General features: G+C 38.5%; 1 protein-coding gene across 1 annotated transcript in view; it reads left to right on the top strand.

Annotated features, from left to right (window-relative positions):
* The first annotated feature begins 876 nt into the window (after positions 1–876).
* Positions 877–20,099, top strand: part of LOC119725693 (putative uncharacterized protein DDB_G0271606) — a 60,408-nt gene continuing 41,185 nt past the window's right edge. The window contains 2 exon segments of the mRNA XM_038197218.1: positions 877–1,013; positions 2,863–2,964. Coding sequence (XP_038053146.1) covers positions 1,003–1,013; positions 2,863–2,964 — 113 coding nt within the window. The 5' untranslated portion in view covers positions 877–1,002.

The following is a 20,099-nucleotide window of genomic DNA, read 5'->3' as shown; positions in this document are numbered from 1 at the left end:
TTTTACTCGAGCTTCGACTGAAGTGGTTTTTTTTTCCCCCAGAGTTTTTCAATCTAAAATGAGAGTGATTTTCACTCTAAAACGTCTAGTCTTAATTTCACTCTTTGGAATTCAGAGAGTAATATTATCACACATTGATTTTTTATGCGGCAAACGTGCACAAAATAACAACTCGAAGAAAACTTTTTTTTTCTGGAAAACCAAAAAAGCGCGGCCTAGACCATGGAGGAGTCCGGCCTTCCTCCATGCCTAGACGAAATTGGGGCGGAATTTTAGACCACGCTTCTTCTTAATTCAGTCAGGAGATTTTTCAGAAATGTTTAGAATAGAAATCTCAATGAGTTTTTGAACTTCCGAAGAATTGCGTTTAGAACTGTTATCAGGTCATGAGGGAAGAAGTAAGGAGGGCAGTGGCATAGACGGGGTTGGGGGGGGGGGGGGTACCAGCATGTTATGAGGGGACCAAGGGCGGACCAAACAACAACATTTTCTCCAACTTTCCAGTGGGTGGTGGTGGTAGTGGTGGTGGGGGTGTCTGAACCTCTTCTGACGCTAAAGGGTGCTTTTTTTTCTTAACAATTTATTCACAACAAAAGCTGTTGGGTTAAGGGAAGGGGCACCTGGGGGGCACAGGAAATTTGTGGGGGCATGTGCCCCCCCCCCCGGTTCCCCCTTGCTACGCTGCTGGGTGAGGGTGCCTGGAAATGCAGCGTTTCCCGGCACGCCCCCTCTCCTCCTGAAAGTTGAAAATCGGAACTGAGACTAGATTACTCACAGCGTCTTAAAATAGTAACACTCATAATTCGAAGAAACATGATTTTTTTTATTAGTCATCCAAGACTGGTGCACGGTGTGTCAGCCGGAGTGGTGCTACGTCACAACTTATTAACATAATTAAACAACATGGCGGACAGTGGCAATGCATTCCCGACTACTTCCTGAGTTAGTATTGCAGTTTTCCTGCCGCGTTTTTCAGGGGCTATTTTCCTGTAGCCCGCCAAGATGACAGAGAGGTTAGTAGAATTCATTTTGGTACATTCTACGGGGTCTTTTTGGTCTCTGGTTTTGTACATTTCCAAGAGAAAAGATCGATTTGTGTTGGCCTTGTGTGTTCATGAATTTCCTGCGTATGTGGGTGCACAATAAATAACACGCAGATTTTGTAGGTCGAACATTATTCAGGCCCTGTGTATTTTTGACGGGAAGTCGTAGCGTGAAGTTCCCATTGTTATTTCCTCCATAGCTGTCACAACTGACTTTTGCGAATTAAGTTTGGATGATTTTAAAAACATAGGGCTCTGTGTATCTTGAGAGCTTGCTTGCAATTAGTTTTAGTTTTGTTTACAGTTAAAATATCTTTAAAAAACAAGTGGAAAGAATGTTGCAACTTGATGCTATTTCAGCGGTTGTGTACAAAGTCTGTGGAGAGTCACGAAAATTTTCTAAGTATTTCCTAACAAAATTGGAAATGTTTTTCAGTCCCAGTTTTATGTCTTATCATTTTGGCAACGACTGACCCTCATTGAGATGATACATGCATGAAGAAAAAGCAGCGTCAGGTTGCAACATTCTTTCCAAACAAGTTGGTGCTTGCATGGGACAAATGGTTGATGTTTTCTGATCAATGTTTTGCCAACTATGCCATTCAGATTCAGATAAACACCTTTGAAATGCTCCTGAATAAAAACCAAAATGTTTTTACATGTTTTACGGGAACAATATCCTGTTTTTAATACAGTTTTACTTACTTTATTTTGTTCAAACTGCTGAATTTTTTTCAGTACTCACTATTAAATTTGCATACAACTGCAATTGACCTATCATCGTTTGCAAGTTAGCCACGCCCCTTAGACAACCCTATGGAATTGTTGTGCACTAGGTTTTGTTTGTCTAAGATTTTGCGTGTTCCGCATCTATTTGTATATCATGTAATTGGACAATATTTCATAAGCTGCGTTGACGCGATTCTAACGCGATAGGTCAATCACCCTACAAAGTGGCATCAGGTTCCTACATGTACGGACTGTTTATTTACACAATATTCTGTGCTACATGAAACTAAGCCCTACATTTTCTCCAATTGAAGTTCATTGAACCACAATGTACAGTGTTCTCTACATTCACTTTCAATTTAATATGTACACTGTTTTATCTTACAGGAAATATCTTAACAGATAAGTGGCAAGGCTTTTATAACAAGAGTTCCTGTGTACTTTAGGCTGGGGGATCAGGTTGGCGTAGCGGTACTTTGCTCACCTTCCACCGCTGTGACCCGGGTTCGATTCCTGCCTGGTCCAATATGTGGATTGGGTTTTCAGTCCCTGCCTGATTCAGTGGGTTTTCCCTAGAATATCATTCTGGGGTTTTCCTCCCACATCTAAAATTAATTTCCTTCCAGTTCCACATCTTCTGCCAGGCCCCCAAGAGACCCCACTGGAAATAAGTCAAGATACTTTCGTGGGTTATCCTCGCCAATTGCTGAACAATTAGGCCTACTGGTACTTCCTCTTCTTCTTCCTTACCAGTGCAGACTTCATGGCTGAAGATAATCGCACTGCCAGAAACACCGGGGCGAACCCCTTCTCTTAGCGATAAGTGTACTGGGTTCTTTAACGTGTGTTATAGAACACACGGGACCTACGGCTTTACGTCCCATCCGAAGGACAAAGCAATAATGGTTAAGTGCCTTGCTTAAGGGCACAAGTGTCCGGGCTCGGGCTCGAACCCACGCCTCTGTTGCCTCTGAAACACCAGAGCATGATAACACTCAGATATAATTGTGAAGTATTTTTAATGAGAATGTAAACAATGTGATCCCAACCTAGCGTGTTTTCCTTTTTGTTGTCTTTTGTCTGACTCTAGGGTAGAATGGGTGGAGATAATCGAGCCCAAGACCCAGCGGCCGATGTACGGCAATCTGAGGACAGGGGAACTAGCATGGGAACCACCCTCAAACGCTAAAGTGTAAGTCTACTGTTGTTTCTCCATGATAATGTTGGGACGTAATCCAGACTGAGACCTTGAATGCAGAAAATCATGCAAAAACAAAATCAGTCCAACTTTCTTAAGCCAACAAAATTCTCCAACATTTTCATGAGGCACAGACACGGTCCTCAGTATGTCACCAATCAAGTTTGAGGTCTCAATTCAGTTTTTAAAGGAAATGTTTCTTCAGTCTTCAACAGTTTGTACCTGAGTGAAGCCAAGTGATTTCAATTTGAAGCCTAATGCTAGACTGGTACATGTCTGACATTTTGAAAAGATTCACCCTTCATATGGTTTTCACATAGTTAAAATATTGTGGAAGTCAGAACAACAATAGGTGATGAAGTGGCCCTATTTTGGCCTGAATCTCCAAATGAAAGTTCCTGACAAATGACTCATTTACATATGTAGCTTGATCGCATCACATATGTAGAAGCAGTGGACAATGTCAACGTTTGTTACTAACTAACTAACTAACTAACTAACTAACTAACGGAGAGACAGGATAATTTGTTGAGTTGCTATCCTGCAGCTAAAAATGATAAGACGTTTGTACTACTACAGTTGAGCTATCGACCACGTTATGTGATATTTTTGCCTGCGCATCATATCCATACATGCATATTACTTTCCGCTTGCTGTATTGCCACTAAACATGCGAGGTTACAATGGATTTGATGTCATGAATATTCATTCTACATATTGGGATGTCATGAATATTCGTTCTGAATGTTGGGATGTCATGAATATTCATTCTACATGTTGGGATGTCATGAATATTCATTCTGAATGTTGAGATGTCATGAATATTCATCCTGAATGTTGAGATGTTATGAATATTCATTCTACATGTTGGAATGTCATGAATATTCATTCTACATGTTGGGAATTGGCTAAATTGGAGTATTGGGTCAGACAATGACAAAAGTATGAATACTGAATACCAAGTCCTTTTAACATGTGTATTTCCTTTGAGACTGTAGATTACATGTCTGCATTTTTGAAATATTTTTCTTGCATCAGTGATTGAGGATGGTTTTTGCAGGCATACTTTACCTGTATGGTTTTGAAAGTAACAATATTTGCAAATAAACAAAAACTACCCAACGATGGTCAGCCGACCATTGTTGGAAAACGAAACTGACTTTTTTCAAACACTGCCCCCATTTTACCAAATTTAGTTAGTCCACATTTTGCTTGCAATTGGTTACATATCCGTGAATGGTTACAAACCAGCTAGTCTGGCTCCCTGACCCGACAATTCCCCAACGTCTATAAATTGCTCCATTGTTAATGAAGTAGGGTCAGGAAACCAGACTACAAGAACAGCATTTGTTCATCTATGAACACAAACCTTTTAACAGGTCAGTGTAACTAACAATATTTGCTATAAAATAAGTTTACCCCCAAGTCCATCCTTATCTGAAAATTACAGCAAAAGCAAATAATATGTACCTTTAACATAATGCACCGGTGCAAACAAGTACCAGTATTGTGCCTTATTGTACATTAGCCCTCCTATGCAAACACACAGTGTACAATGTTCATTCTGTGCAAAGTTTTCCTTTCAGTCAAAATCCGTATTTAATGGTTAACAAGAGCTCCCTGCCTGCATAAAGCAGGATTGACTGGCTGTGACTGTTAAATGTAACTTGATACAGCTGTGTTCGACTGTAGGTTCTTGATAAGACAGCTTGTGCCTACCAGTTGCCTGCTTTTGTCTGTTGACTGAATTTGACTAGTCACAGTGCCTGCTTGAAAAATGATCTAACTGTTGATGACCAGCCTGTGTTAGTTAAAGACATGGCAGGGGAATAGTAACTGTGCTTCTTTTAACAGACTATTTCAGATATTCACTGATATAGACATAGACAGTGATGAAATGCCATAGAGCTATATTAAATTACTAGAGCGCTAACTTTGTGTACAAAGTAATGCCTGCTGGGCGCATCCATGTTTGTGCACAAACCTATGGAGACCTAGAAATTTTGTACGGCTTTTGTACGGCTATTTGCATCTGCATTTGTATTCCATACCCGTGCGTTATCGAAGCCGATAAGCCAATGAGCGTGTCATTTTGCTCTACGCAAACAGCGCAACGCGTGCGCGTATTCGCTGCAGATGCTTCTTGCCGTCACGTTTTTTTGAAGCATCAATGACGCACTTAAGTTGTTTGCGTATGTTCTACTTGCGCGTTGCATGTAGAGTACACTTTCAAAATTCAATCTATCTAATTTCATTATGTTCTACAAACACGCACATGAATTCAAAATGTCTGCGCCCAGGACGGCTTCAAAGTGTCTCCGCGCGCAGAATGACGAGTTAGCGCTCTAGTAATTTAATGTAGCTCTATGTGAAATGCACAGAATACAAACAAGAATTTAAAGTCCTCCATATCCTCATGTTACACCGCAATATGTCACAAATTGCTACACACACACATAGGGTGACAGCCACAGCAGTGCAGATCACAAAACAGTGTAATGTTGGTATAGACATAACCTTGGGTTGGGGAGTCAAAAGTTCACATTTTTGAGATTCACCGTTTGTGAAGTCAGAGAGAACTTTGCACTGGTCCTTGATTGAGTGCAAAACAAATAAAAAAGGGAAAATTGGACAATGAATCCAAACATGTGAGAGCCACTCAGATGTACTCGTGCTGTGCTTTATAGTCTAATTTCCTATTTGCTTGGAGAGATAGTTCCTAGAAATCCTTGAATAATTATTAAACACAGAATTTGTGTCGTATCTTGTACATGTTGTACATTAACCCTAACTCCCCCTGTCTTTTACTACCGGTACGTACTGGACCAAGTCCGGGAAAATTCATCAGTCGTACTGCTTCCAATGCATGCTTTGTTTTAGGCCTCCAGGCCCAAGTCCATCATACTCCAACAATATTTAGTCAAACCAGGCCTGTAGGACCAAGTCCCCCAAAATCCACCAAAATGGAGGGATGGATTTTGATGAAGTTGGGGAGGTTAGGGTTAATAAATAAGCAAAAAGCAAAAAATGTATGATATTGACAATTTGGCATAACTACATAAATAAAAACATGTTTTTGTCACCAATAGGCCTATAATATAAATATCATAAACAATTAAAAATATTTCAAGTTTTAATTGTGAAAACTCCCCCTTTTACACTATCAGTAAGAAAGTCCCAATCAGTAAAGTGAGGATCAGTCTCGGGGAGAAACATTTTTATCATACATCACATGTACACATGTAGGCCTATGTACCGGTATGCAGGAACTTTGTAAAAAGGTGCATGTATGCACATTACTTTAAACACAAATTTAATGGTATTTTTGTATAAATTTCCAACGGTGGTCGGCCGACCACTGTTGAAAAAAACCTAACTATTTTTCAACTACTGCTCCAAATTTACCATATTTTTTTTTTTCAGTCCAAATTTTGTTTGCTGTTGGTTACATGTTCATGAATGGGTGCAGGCCAGCTAGACTGGTTCCCTTGCCTTACAATTTTCCGGCATCTATAAATTGATCCCTTTTATCTTAAGTGAAGTCAGGGAACCAGACTACTTGAACACTTTTGTTTTTCTTGGTTTTTCCAGCATTTTCGAACACAAAACTTCAAACATGTCAGTGTAACAATATTTGGTCTATTATATAGTAACCCCTTAAAAAGTTCATTTCTGAAAATTACAGCAAAAGCCAATGATGTACATTCCCTTTAATACCTATTAAAACATGTCAGAAGTTTTTGTGTATACCACAATTTTCTGTTGGCATAAACATTGCATAAATATATGTATAATGTACATGTACACAGTTTATGAAACATGTAAACACTGCTGTAAATGAGTCTAGATTCGGTTTTGAATATCGTCAAGGACAATCGTAATAATTCTGTTTGTCTGATCACATATTTTTGCACCAGATTATTTTAAATATGTTGCCAGCTGTTACATGATCGGTGTGCCATAAGAAACATTCCAATCATTAATGAATGAATCATCTAATACCGGTACTGAAAGGATTTACTGGGTTATACCGGCATCTTTTTTTAGCGAGTTGTGATGGTCCACATGTGAATTATTAGTGATGGGCAATTCCACGGTTACTCATGTTACATTTTTGATGTATTTTTGAGTTTCCTTGGGCTGTAATTACCTTACTGAAAAGGTTCAATAACTGTTATCCCCATGGTAGATAGAGTAGAACTAGACCTACCTAAGCACCAAAGATGACATCCAGAAAAATGTGTTATGTATGATAAACAAGACGCTTAAAATTGGTTATTCATGTTACAAAAATGTAACGTGAGTAACCGTGGGATTGCCCTGATGCCTACTGGGATACATTTGCGCAGACTTCGGCTTGTCAGCCCAAAGAAACAAGGTTTTGTCAATCAAGGGCCTAATTTATTTGTCTGATTTTTAATTTAATGTCATGCCTTTTTGCATAATTTCTTAGTGAGCACTTTTACTGGAAAGTATCCTGAATCCACCAAAATCCACCAATTTTGTTGTGCAATTTTTTTTTTGTGTCCTGAGTCCATTAGAATCTACCAATGAGTCCATTAGAATCCACCAACTGGTGTAGTACATATACCTCATACACACCAAACATAGCCAAAGAGTTAAACTGTTGAGATCCTGAATCCATCAAAGTCCCCCAACTGCTCAATATGGAGGTATCCTGAATCCATCAAAATCCTGCAGTACCGCTAGGCTTACTGTCCTGAATCTATAAAAATCCCCCGACTTTTTCAATATGGAGGTGTCCTGAATGTGCAGAAATCCTTCAAAACAGATTTTGATGGAATCAGGTACGTTACGGTTAATACCGGTATCTTGCCTGTTCGTATGAATTTTTAATCTCGTGCATGTGAAAAAAGAAAGAAAAAAAGAAAAAGAAATTTCTCCCTGTTTGGATAATAAAGTTTTACTGTTGTTCAGAATTATGCGTTAGGATTTAAAATAAAATGTATTACAATTTATTTACTCATTTGTTGTGTTAGTCCAATGGCAAAATGTAGATTTATATTTGACTTATAAATAACCTCATAGGAAATGCATACTTCAACAGAGAATCGCCAACAGGGCACTTCTTTTTTTTACCTCAAAATAAACAAAATCTGGCAACTCAAACAAACACAGCAAGACTGGGCCCTGGGCAGTTACAGAGATACTTGTCATGAGAGAGTGGCAAAAAATGAAATCATATCGGATACACGCACTACACAAGCGTAGAATGAAAAATGGTTACAGTGAGAGTGTGCTTGCACTGAGTGTTCTTATTCAAATAAATATTTGTCAGTTTGAAGGGTTGTCTCCTCGAGTTCAGGCCAAATAAACAAGTTTCCTTCTTACGAAAATAATCCAACTCGTAATAAGTTGGCCTTTGGCTCTTGGATACCCGAAGGCAGCTAAACAATATTTACCATAGATAAGAATAATTTCTGATTAGCATTTACCATGGTAACTGGATGTTGGGCATTGTTGGCTAAAGCCAGAGTGCATCATTTGCAGCTATCCAAAAAGTAACTGGCGTAATTATTGTTGAATAACATACTTGGTTGAAAGATACAATGTAGTAAGGGGACTATTATAATTTCACAGGGAGTTTAAAACTCCCTGTGAAATTATTCTTTCTGGCAAGCTGTCATTTTGAAGAAATCAACGAAAGAAGGCTTTTTTCAACGGTGCTTCCTAAGAAGCACCGTAGGAAATTCAAATTTGTAGTTGGTTTTGTTATTCGGCGAAGCGCGCGCAAGCATTGGCATGACGCACACGCATGCGCGGTTGCTATAATTCGTCGGATCAGTAAGCGACATCGCGTAGCTGCAATTGGCTCAGTGAGAACGTGTCTCGGACGCTGAATTCAGGCCCAAATCAGAACATGATTCAGCAACTTTTGATTTGAATCGAGATATCCTAGGATGTTGTTTTTCTCGAAATATACAGCTAAACCTGAGCTGAAACTTCATCAGGTTAGTTGTTCAGCACCCTTCTTTAGATCTTGAGCACTTCTGTTGCTTCAAACGAACAAAATGCACAAATTACAAATGATGGACTATACCTTTAAATAAGGCACATAAAAAAAAGGGAGAAAATCCCAACTGTCAAATCTATTCAACTGTAATATTACTGAATACTGCATGGAAAATAAAAGTTCTCTTTGTATGAGGTTCGATTGTGAATCATGTTACTTTAATTGCATGATACTGGTACATACAAGGACACTTATGTAGTCGATCATACTGTACATTACACTGTCTCTACACCCGACATATATTTATAGGACATGCATACGTAGGTAAGTGTGCTTCAGTATCTAAAGGGTGTTACAAGAACTCCCCCGGAAGTACTACATTCACAAGCAGCAAGTGTGAGATCAAGACATGAATACATACATGTAATTGTCAAGATGTAGCTCGTTAACAGGTGCATGGAGCTCGTTAACAGGTGCACAGAGACTAATGAATGAATCAATGCGCTCTGCGTTGCATGTAATGAGATCGGGACTGGAAGTGGTTGATAATTAGGGACGGGACAGACTGTACATTTATTAGATGAGTTTCTTAACAAGGAACCTTGATGAAGCATAGAAGGAAAAAAAAGAGAAACTATAAAAAATGTAATGTGTCATCACGATAGATTTTCAGTGAAAAAAACACCAGCCTTAAAACTATTGTTATTCTCTGTTAAATAAGCCTTATCGCAAATTGTAAAATGCAGCACTGCGCAAAGCATTATGGGTGGGATAAGGGGGCAAAGAACCATGCACGAACGTGGCGTTCAAAGGCACACACCGTCGCCGCCATGTTAAGCTATGCGGCGTATGTGTTGACAGCGTACGTACGCGGTCAACACCCCTGAGTCTTCCCGTGATGCTCTCGGATTTTGCTATTTGCGATGAGGCTAATAAATGATTTAAAAATTGCAAAAAGTTATTTTTTCTCTAATTTTGTTGGAGTGAATGTACAGTACACACAGGCCAGTTAGTTGTGCTCTAAAAATGAAAAGAAAAAGAAAATTTTTTTCTTAACTGTTTTTTTTGCATTCAGTGTTTCCAGATAAATGTATTAGGCTTCTTCTAAAAACAGACTGGAATCTGGAAGAAGTCTGAAGTAAAAGAAATCTCTGCTGTTTTTCTTGACGAACAAAGGACAAACTAGCCTCTCCAGGATTAGCAAAAACGAAAGTCCAGATTAGCAACAAGATAATCCTGATCTGCTCTCACAAAGTCCTTTCTTAACTCATGCAGAGGGCGTGTCCTTTCAATATCTGAGGGGATTTTCCCCACATCCCTGCTGTCGAGTTATTTATAGACCCAGAGCTACTCACCTGCCTCTTTTGTTGTCAATGACCAAATAAGGACACACCACAAATACCACTGAATCCATTGTCATCTGTTAAAGTATTCACATTGAGTGAAAGTTCTTCACATGCACTCATGCTTGGACTAAATTATAGGATTAGCATCTGGAAATAGTTGGACATGTACACATTGTCAGGCGGATGATTTGAGTAATTTTAAGTAATGCTTCCATTTTCTGTTTATAGAATGCTAGCTTAAAGGGAATATACAACATTTGCAATCATCGAAAAATAAAACTACCAAGTTTTTACGAAAAAACTGAAAATTACAGCAAACCCCAATGATGTAAATTCCCTTTAATTTTGTTGTCAGTTTTCAGATTGCTTGATTTTCATTGCTGTTTATCGTAGTAATTAGTTTGTAAATATTCAAATATAAGTTGAAGATTGAAGATTTATGCAGAATAATATTGCACGCAAAGTGAACTACATATGTATGTGTTTTGTCTTGCATTGAGGAAGTTTAGGTTGATGAAAACTACGGTACAGTACATACATGCTAAAGGTTGTTTTTATTCTCCTAATCTTTAGTGTAGCCTATTCAAGTTGTACATGTACATGTCAGTACAATGTATACAGTTTTGTATACAGTGTATTACAATGTACACAGTGTATTACAATTTTTCTTGCTAGGCAGTACAAAGGAAGTCAAGCTTCCTATTTTGTATCAAATGTCAGACCATTTCTTTTACTTTGTATTACATTCAAAATGTATTACATTCAAAATGTAATACAATATTTATACACTAGAGTCTGAACAAATGGCCTTGAAGTTTGAAAGGCTGGATTAGATTCTGTTCTCAAATGTGGCAGTAACACCCTGCCACTTGCCACTGTATACATGCTTTGTGTATCTTCATGTACATGTACCGGTACATGTAACTTTTCCTTCAACTGAGTTAGAATGTTGCTAGAATTAAAAAACAAACACTCGTATTTTGGATTGAAATACTTTGGAAAAAGAAGATAACATAAGTGGCATATATTCTTGAATGAATTTCATTCTAAACTGTCTTATCGCTATGTACATGAATTGTCTCGTGCCTGAGATATTTTCTAATAAATAAGGGAACAGGGGGACAGGTTTAAAATTTGACTTAAGCAGAGTTTTGAGTTAAAGGGAAAATACAACATTTGCAAACATCAAAAAATAAAACTACCAAATCATTTTGAAATACCTTGCTGGACTGTTAGTGAATGACAGTGTAAAGCATCCTGTAAAATCATGGCACCTGGTATACTGTCATTTTCAAAAAAAGTGGTATTTTTGTATCAATTTCCAACGCTGATCGGCCGACCAGCGTTGGAAAAAACTGGCTTTTTTTCAAATACTGGCCCCAGTTGACCATCGCACTTGTTTGCAATCGATTACACACCTACATGTATGAACGGGTACAAATCAGCTAGACTGGTTCCCTGACCTTACAATTCCCCAATGTATGTAAACTGCTCTGTTTCTTCTTAAATGGAGTCAGGGAGCCATACTACAGGAAAATGATTGTTTTTCTTGGTTTTTATAGCATTTTCGAACCCAAAACCTCAAAAAAGTCAGTGTAACTATATTTGCTATATATTTCCAACCCCCCAATTCCATCCATTTCTGAAAATTAGAGCAAAAGCAAATGATGTACAGTGTATATTCCCTTTAAGCAGGGTTGTATATCATTGTTACTACTACTGAAGGGAATGGATTCTGTGTTTGACTTACATGTAACAGTGGTTTCAGTATCGCGATTTCACTGCAACAGTGTGCATCCCCTACTTATGCGCAGTCTGTGGTTGGATTTGACATATATATATCCCTACATCTGCCCTGACATTTTTGCATCCTGCTCCTATAACCTTGACCTTGAGATTGTCATCTGAAACCCCCGTGCTCCATGGATCCCTCAAGAACGGCAGCAGTCTGTGCGGCATTTACCCCATTTCCTGTTGTAAGGGTCACCCCCTTATCAACCCTGCGCTAATTTAAAACCTCCCGAAACGTGAAGTCATGTTGAATTGGCCTTTGATGACTCAATAATTACGTTGTACATTTAGAATTACATGTACCCTTATTTAACCCTTTTGAACTGGGATTAAATTGTATTACATTGTATTTACTCATCTGTGAATCCCTAAAACTACAGATTAGCGGGGGGGGGGGGGGGGGGGGGGTGTTTGGGGCGGTATGAGGAGTAACAGGCGGGGCGGTTTGGGACGGTAAATGGGCAAAAGGGTTTTCGTAGTCTGCACAGAATTTAAAATTAAATTTACATACATAATTAACAATAATAATAATGATAAATTTATAAAGCGCTTTTACAAGATAGATCTATCAAAGCGCTGTACAAAAGAGGACTACGATGTCATGAATAAGAAGCTTTTAAGATGTTTCTTGAGAGATGGGGCATCCCTGATGTTGATGGAAATAGTGTTCCATAGTTTGGGGACAGCTTTTTAAATAGATTTTGTTCCAGAGGGATTTTGAACAGTCTGTAGGAATAGAGAGAATAAGTTTATCATTGGAAGATTATTAACCTGTACTTTTACAAGATAGATCTATCAAAGCGCTGTACAAAAGAGGAAAAGGATGTCATGAATAAGAAGCTTTTAACTTAAGACATTTCTTGAAAATGGTTAGAGATTGGGTTTTCCCTGATGTTGATGGAAATAGTGTTCCATAGTTTGGGCCAGCTTTTTAAAGATTTGTCCCTGAGGGATTTTGAACCTGGCTGCAAGAATAGAGAGAAGTTTATCATTGGAATATTATCAACCTGTAATACAAGAGATCCTGTTGATCTGAAATCAACAATTTCAAAAATTGGCCCCACATTTTCCTTTATTTATAACCAGTGTCAAATTGTACAGTTATGCAGGGATTGTTTGTATGTTGTCCTACATGGAATTTATTTGACCTTTTTCTTTTCGCAATTAATCCAGAAACACACTTGGCAGTCGGCAGATTTTCGTCCCCGTGGACCGAACGCCTTGCATTACCACGGTTTCAGGATCAATCAATCGAATTGCCGAATGTGGGGAATGGTACTAGACATGCAAATACATGAGTACTGCTTCATTTCGGATGCAGGGCGATGTGTGCGATCGGTGAAAAAAACTCTCTAGGGACTGTCACTAGGTGGCAGCAAACATGCCTTGTTTGCTAATTGTATTATGCGTAACAAACAAGTTTGTGCGTGTTTCAAGACTGTGTGCGTAGACATGCAAGTTATTTTCCTCAGTTTTGTTAATTTACTTATTGTCCTCGGAACGAAACCTTTCACACTTTTGCCAATAATCTGTGCTGTAAAGCCAAAACAGAGTTGCTTTCCAAGATAACTTTTAGTTTTATGAAAGTTTGAATAGCAATCAAACGTTAACCCTAACCTTCCCAAATCCTCCTAAATGCTCTTTGCAAAATGGAGGATTTTGCAGGATTGAGGCTATGTCAAAAATGTGTGGCTGATTTTTGAGGATGCACTGTGCCAAGGTCTTGGGCCATGCATAAATTTAGGCCTACCGGTAGATTATGCTTAAGATCCTGGCTCTGCCTCATCATATTGACAGTATTTGCCAGACAACATTCAAGAAATAACAAAGTATTTTGGAGGATTAAGGCTGTATGCAATTTTAACACGGAGGGAGTTGGAAGAATTTGCAGATCGAGGTTACATCCTAGCAAAAATGCCTTAGGGTTAATTAATAATGTAGTACATTAATGGAAACATCCAATAAAAGACCATAAAATTTCATTGGTTCCCAAACGTCCTGTATATATGTAACTGTAGCTGACTTGGTTGGTCTCACCTCTCTTGTTTCAGTGGTTCACCGCAATTTTTGAAACTCAATACCTCGTCTGCAAGCTGCTGCTCAGCGCTGTGTTTCAGGCTTGTCAATTGCGCGTCAATAAATAACCCTAATATGACCCAAAGCCCTAGAAACATCACTCAGATCCCACCGTGGCCCCCATTGTTGGAAAAAAAAAGCAAATTAAGTGATCATTGTCTCCTACATGTATGACACAAAGGAGAAACCATCTCACATCTGTATAGGTTCCATAAAACGTAATCTCACGTTTTGGAGTCTGTAAACGGAGCAACGACTGCACTTTTTGTTTGCGTTACTAGACACTCCAAAAATTACATTGTGCCTTTGAAAGAAAAACAAATTGATAGGGCGTATTTTCAGCCGACAATTGTCTTTGTGGTGTTAATAGTTGTCAGAAATGTTCTTTAAGATGAATCATTTTGAAAGGTTTCTATGGCAACTGGAGAACATGAATGTGTACCTATGCATGTCATTATGGGTTTAGCCTCGCTGGCGCTGTGCTTAATGTGTTAATTAGTAACAAGATCTCCACAAAAGTGTACTACAGGTACAGTACTTAATGTCAAAGGAAATGTTTTAGCGAGTGTTTACGTTGTAAATCCTGGAGGTTGCATGAACTTTCCTGGCTGGAAATGTTTCAGTGGGCAGACGTGGAATATCATAAATTGTTGGAGTGCAACGCAAGGCCATTTAATCAAGGGAGTGTGTACAAGTTTGCATTTTATGCAAGTGAGTGCAAACACGTACATGTACAAATGTATGTACATTGTACAAGCGTTGGGTGTTAGCATACAGTTATGAGACTGTACGCGTGTACATTGTGCATGAATGTTTGCAATATTACATATTGTACATGTTCGTTGAGTATTGCATGTTGTGTTTACATCCTTTGTACTGTACATTTGAATTCAGATTTGAAGACGTTGTACATTAATGTACACATAAAGGCCAATATATTAAGACATTGTTCATTTACAAGTACTGGTACTACATTTATGTTATCTGGTTCAAACAAATACTTTTTTGATGAGTAAATTTTAATTTCACACAATTTGACAAGTGAAATCCTGTAAATATGCAGGCATACAGCTTTTCCTTGAATCAGCTGATTTCCTCATGTTTCACTTCACACTTCTGCCATTAAAAATTTAAAAAATGCTGTACAATAAAAAGTCTTGTATTTTGTAAAGATTCTTTCATTCATTCATTCATTCATTCATTCATTTCGGTTTTATTGTTAAAAAAAAAAATTGGTGACCAAAGGAAAAGTCCAAGGACTAAAAATATTTGGTTACAATAAAATTAATATTTACAGATAAGAGTTGTATTTCCTCTTTTTGTGTTACTTCCAAGCTGCATGACTGTTACATGACATGTTTGACAAGACTTCACATGTAAGGATGTGTCGTGTTTTATTGAAGACATTTTATCACACAAAGAAAGAGACATAAGCTTGCATAATAGCAATAGCAGGATTCGAACCAGGTCACGCTGGAAAACACTGCATTATTCTGATGTATAGTAGTGACTGTTTCTGTATCACATGATAATGTTCGTCTGAGACATACCGGGTATGCCCCAAGGCCTTGCCAGGATTGCTCATGTCATGAAGAAATCCTTCGCCGTCAATTAATTGTCCACTAAGAAAAACTGCAGGCTATGCATACAATGTACAATCTATCAACAAAATGTAAGGCATTCCATAGCCCTCCATAGTTGTGTAATATGAACACCAGATGTAATTTAATAGTTTCACATCACGTTTTCAATTAAAGCGCTAATTGAATTCTGGGCACCATACATATTTCTTGTGCATGGTAGGAATGAAAGGCATGCAGTAAAACAGGCAGTGTAGTCTGGTGCCCGATGTAAAGTACAGGCATGACATACATGTAACATGGTAGATTGAAACCAGTTCATGTTTAGAGCAAGGGTCGTTGCTCTATGGTCTTATTTATTTGACTACGGCTAGTATTAGTAACACATGTGTCAATGGCCAAGTGGATTCAGCCGTTTTCATGATATGCACATAGAAAATGTGTAAGCCGCAGTCACAGTAATTTGGAAGTGGCTCTAGTTAGGGCCAATGACATGTCAATATACCAAGAGCCACAGCCTTAGCCCCAAAACGGTCGACTCAGTCACAACATTAGACTTGAATACATGTATACATTAGCATAAATTTCCATAAATCATTACTCAGACTCAACTTTATCTTACTGCTAAGTACGAACAGAATGGGCTTAGCACAGATAGGCTACTATCCAAACTGCTACTCAATGTACATTGCTAAAAACTGGTATCCAGTTAATTTTAGCTCAGCACAGGAATTAGCTTAGCAGGGGTGCCAGTCATAAGCAGGTGCCGCCTCCTTCCTTCCCTTTAAGAACCCTCTCGCTGCTGCTGTCACCAATGTAGCCGTCGCCGCCGTACGCCGCCGTACGCCGCAACACCTTGCATTCTGTGCTTGACTTGATCGTCTGGTTAAAGCCGTGTCATCACCTGATTTATTACTACGGCTGTCCTAATGAGCGAGGGGCGTTAGAGCTCAGCACACCGAAGCCCCACAGCCAGCGTGGAGCATTAATGCTCAGCGCAGCGAGCCCCTGAGCCAGGGGGGAGTCCAAGGGGGATTACTTGATACGTTTGCTCGGGACGGGAAAATCCAATGAATAATACAGCCAAAGTTATCTTCAAATTGAAGAACAAGAGACCGGAGGCCTCGTCCAAGGAGATCGAGGAAGCAGTTTCATTTCTTTAGAGTGCTTTTAAAGAGGAAGTTTCAGTGGCAAAACACCCACCTGTCTTTTGTCCACAGAATCGCAGATTTTTTTTTTCAAAGAGGAATGTTACCATAAGACTTGTACCATGAATTAATTCATCTGTTATCTCCAAAGAAAGAAAATTAAATTAACCCTAACCTTCCCAAATCCTCCAAGATGGATGATTTTGCAGGATTTGGGCTACATCCAGATGGCAGAAATGTGTGGCTGATTTTGGAGTCAAGGTCTTGGGCCAGACCTTGTGTTGTTTATGCTCAGCCGTGCATAATTTGGGCCTAGATTATACTTGAAATCCTCCGCACTACTCCAGGATGTCACTGGCTCTGCCTCAACATATTGACAGTGATTGTTGGAGGATTTTGCAGGATTGAGGCAGTGGTCACCCCTCCAAGGACCACATTCAAGAAATAAAGGAGGATTTTGCAGAATTAAGGCTGTATGCAATTTCTACATGGAGGCAGTTGGAGGATTTTGCAGGATTGAAGTTGCATCCTAACAAAAATGCCTAGGGAGTAAGGGTTTACATGTATGTCCAACTGAATCCAAGGCTAAGAAAATTGGAGCGAGATTTATTCAATCAAATATATTATTTTTCCAGCTCAGTGTTGTCTGTTCTTTTTTTTTTAATTTAAACTCTCTCATTCTAACTTTCGTTTTCATGCTAAATTGTCTACTAGTTTCAGTATACGGTAGGGTGAAATTTCACTTGGTTGGAAAGACAGAGTGCTGCAATTGATTTTCATTAATTTTCCCAAACCCTTGCCATCGTGGCTCAAGAGGAATGCAAATTTGAGAATGGGAGCGCAACATGGTGCTGAGAAACGTCTGTCAACAATCGCCAATCTTCGACTCTAGTACTAGAGTACTGTCTGGAATAAATATTGAGCTAAAAGTAAAAGCAGTGAAGAAAAATGTTTAAATGTAACAAATGTGAAAAGAGGACCCGTGTTATTAGATCAGATGCAATTATTTGATCTTGAGAAAAACGAAGATGATCTTTGACTCTTGTACTAGAGTACTGTCTGGAATAAATATTGGGCTAAAAGTAAAAGCAGTGAAGAAAAATGTTTAAATGTAACAAATGTGAGAAGAGGACTGTGTTATTAGATCAGATGCAATTATTTGATCTCGAGAAAAATGAAGATAATCTGTCAAATTCACAACCTACTTGTTCATTTCAGGTGAAATTTGTCAGGAATGTTACAGATTTCAGGATATTTTGTCTTTATTTCCCCAAGGTTCAAGGTCACAGTGGTTTAAACAATAGAAAACGATAGATCATAGGGATTAATTCATATAAAACCTACAGAAAACACTAATGAATGCCAATGAACGTTCCATGTGACCCAAGTACCAGTACATGTGTACATGTAATTCAATGTTAAAAGAGTGATGTTATGTCATGGGAACAGTCACGGTTGCGGGGCATTTGTGTTTGTAAACACACCTGACTTGTTCCAATCTAGTTTTCACTTTTTCTTGGCTTGTCAAAATGTTGACTGAGTTAAATATAATAAGTAATAATGTAAAGTGTCCTCATTCTAAAAAAAAAGCCCTTAATTTTATACTTTTGTTCCGATTTTATTTCTCGTTCATCCAGATGTTGACTTAGCAATTAGAAACCCTCATCTTAAGTCCTTACACCAACTTTTAACAATTTAGTTATAAATTTTTTCTCGGCCCGTCAAAATGTTGACCTGCCGAACATGAAGTCTTCATCTAGCAACCCGATCCCACCCTCATCAGAATTCATTATCTCGTCCAGAGTCTGAAGAGGCCTGACCTTTCCTCTTCTGATCATCCAACTCCGCTGCGCGTTCTCTTTTCTCCGTGAATGAATAAACCTTTCCATCATGTTCTCGTCTCTCCCGTCCTCTCTGATCTCCTTGGCTCGGCCGTTATCCATTATCGTAGCCATGTGGCATGAAGAAGCCTCCTTGATGACCTTATGGTAACAGAGCTTTTTAAGACATGACCTCACGACTCAGGAGTGTCATCCGTAGATCTTAATCAAAAGAGTGTCTTCTGGATTCACTTAAGACAGTTTTGGACACTTTTTATCCTCAAGCATTAACTTCAACCCTGTAGTAATTTTTCACGGAATTAGTTTAAAGTTACAAAGTAGAAAAGAAAAAAACCCAGTGGTTTCAGATTTCCAAATTCCTGATTGTGTTGTCGAGTAATGATATTAAATTTGGTTATTCTATAAAATGTTTAAATTTGAGGATATCTGACAATAGAAAATAATACCTAGTGTAGATGTACATCATAGGTCAACATAAATACTTTTGGAAAAAAAGACATATTTTTAAGTTTTAAAGGAAAGATTCCCGTATCTGGCCATCACTAATTTTTCCCTTCTGTGACCAATCGGCCATCAGAAAGTGATAATATGTCCTAAAAAGTCAAAATTAGCAGGGAAAATATTGAAGTATTTACTGAGAAAACACAAGTGATGGCCAGATATGGGAATCTTTCCTACATGTAAGTTAATTTTTGACATAGTATTTTCAATTAAAAACGCAGACCAATCCGAAAGGTCGATTCTCGATTGTACATTGGCAATACCACCTGTCTCCATTATTCTCCAACAAAATTGCGACTGACTGTTATCTTCTAGTTTTATGTGACTGCATCATTCATGGAAGTGCTTCAAATGGTCTGTATTTAATAGGTCATTTTTTCTGGGTTGCACAGTCTAGCAAATGATACCTCACACAGTATGAAACACGGATGGATGTACAGCATATAATGGAAGAGAAATTGTATAGAAAAAGACGGGCATGCATTTATACTCATAATGTCTGTGTATCGGGGTACGTACCTCTGGCTTAGGTACAGGGATAAATTTGTGACAGTCTGTTTTCAACTTTGAAAGAATTATTTGCTATTATGACATTTGAGAGTGTTTATAAGAAACGTAGCTTATTGAAACAAATTTCCAATGAACCTCGCCTTTCGGTACACGTTCGTGTCAAGGCTCATTTGACAAGCAAATAAATCCGAAGTGTTTCTCTGGATCAGCAAGCCAATATTAGTTCCAATGACTTCCTCTGACTTCCTCTCAGGAAGTTAGTTTAGTCAACTCCCAACTGCCGAAGGGAATTAAAACAAAACTCTTGGGCTACAAGCAGCTTATGCAGTGAAGCTACAATCCCGGCTAAAATGGTTGGGACA

The sequence above is a fragment of the Patiria miniata genome, unplaced genomic scaffold (genome assembly GCF_015706575.1).
Source record: "Patiria miniata isolate m_02_andy unplaced genomic scaffold, ASM1570657v1 HiC_scaffold_19, whole genome shotgun sequence".
Taxonomy (NCBI): Eukaryota; Metazoa; Echinodermata; class Asteroidea; order Valvatida; family Asterinidae; genus Patiria; species Patiria miniata.
Note: the sequence above shows the minus strand (reverse complement) of the source record. Positions and strands in the feature narration are given on the sequence as shown.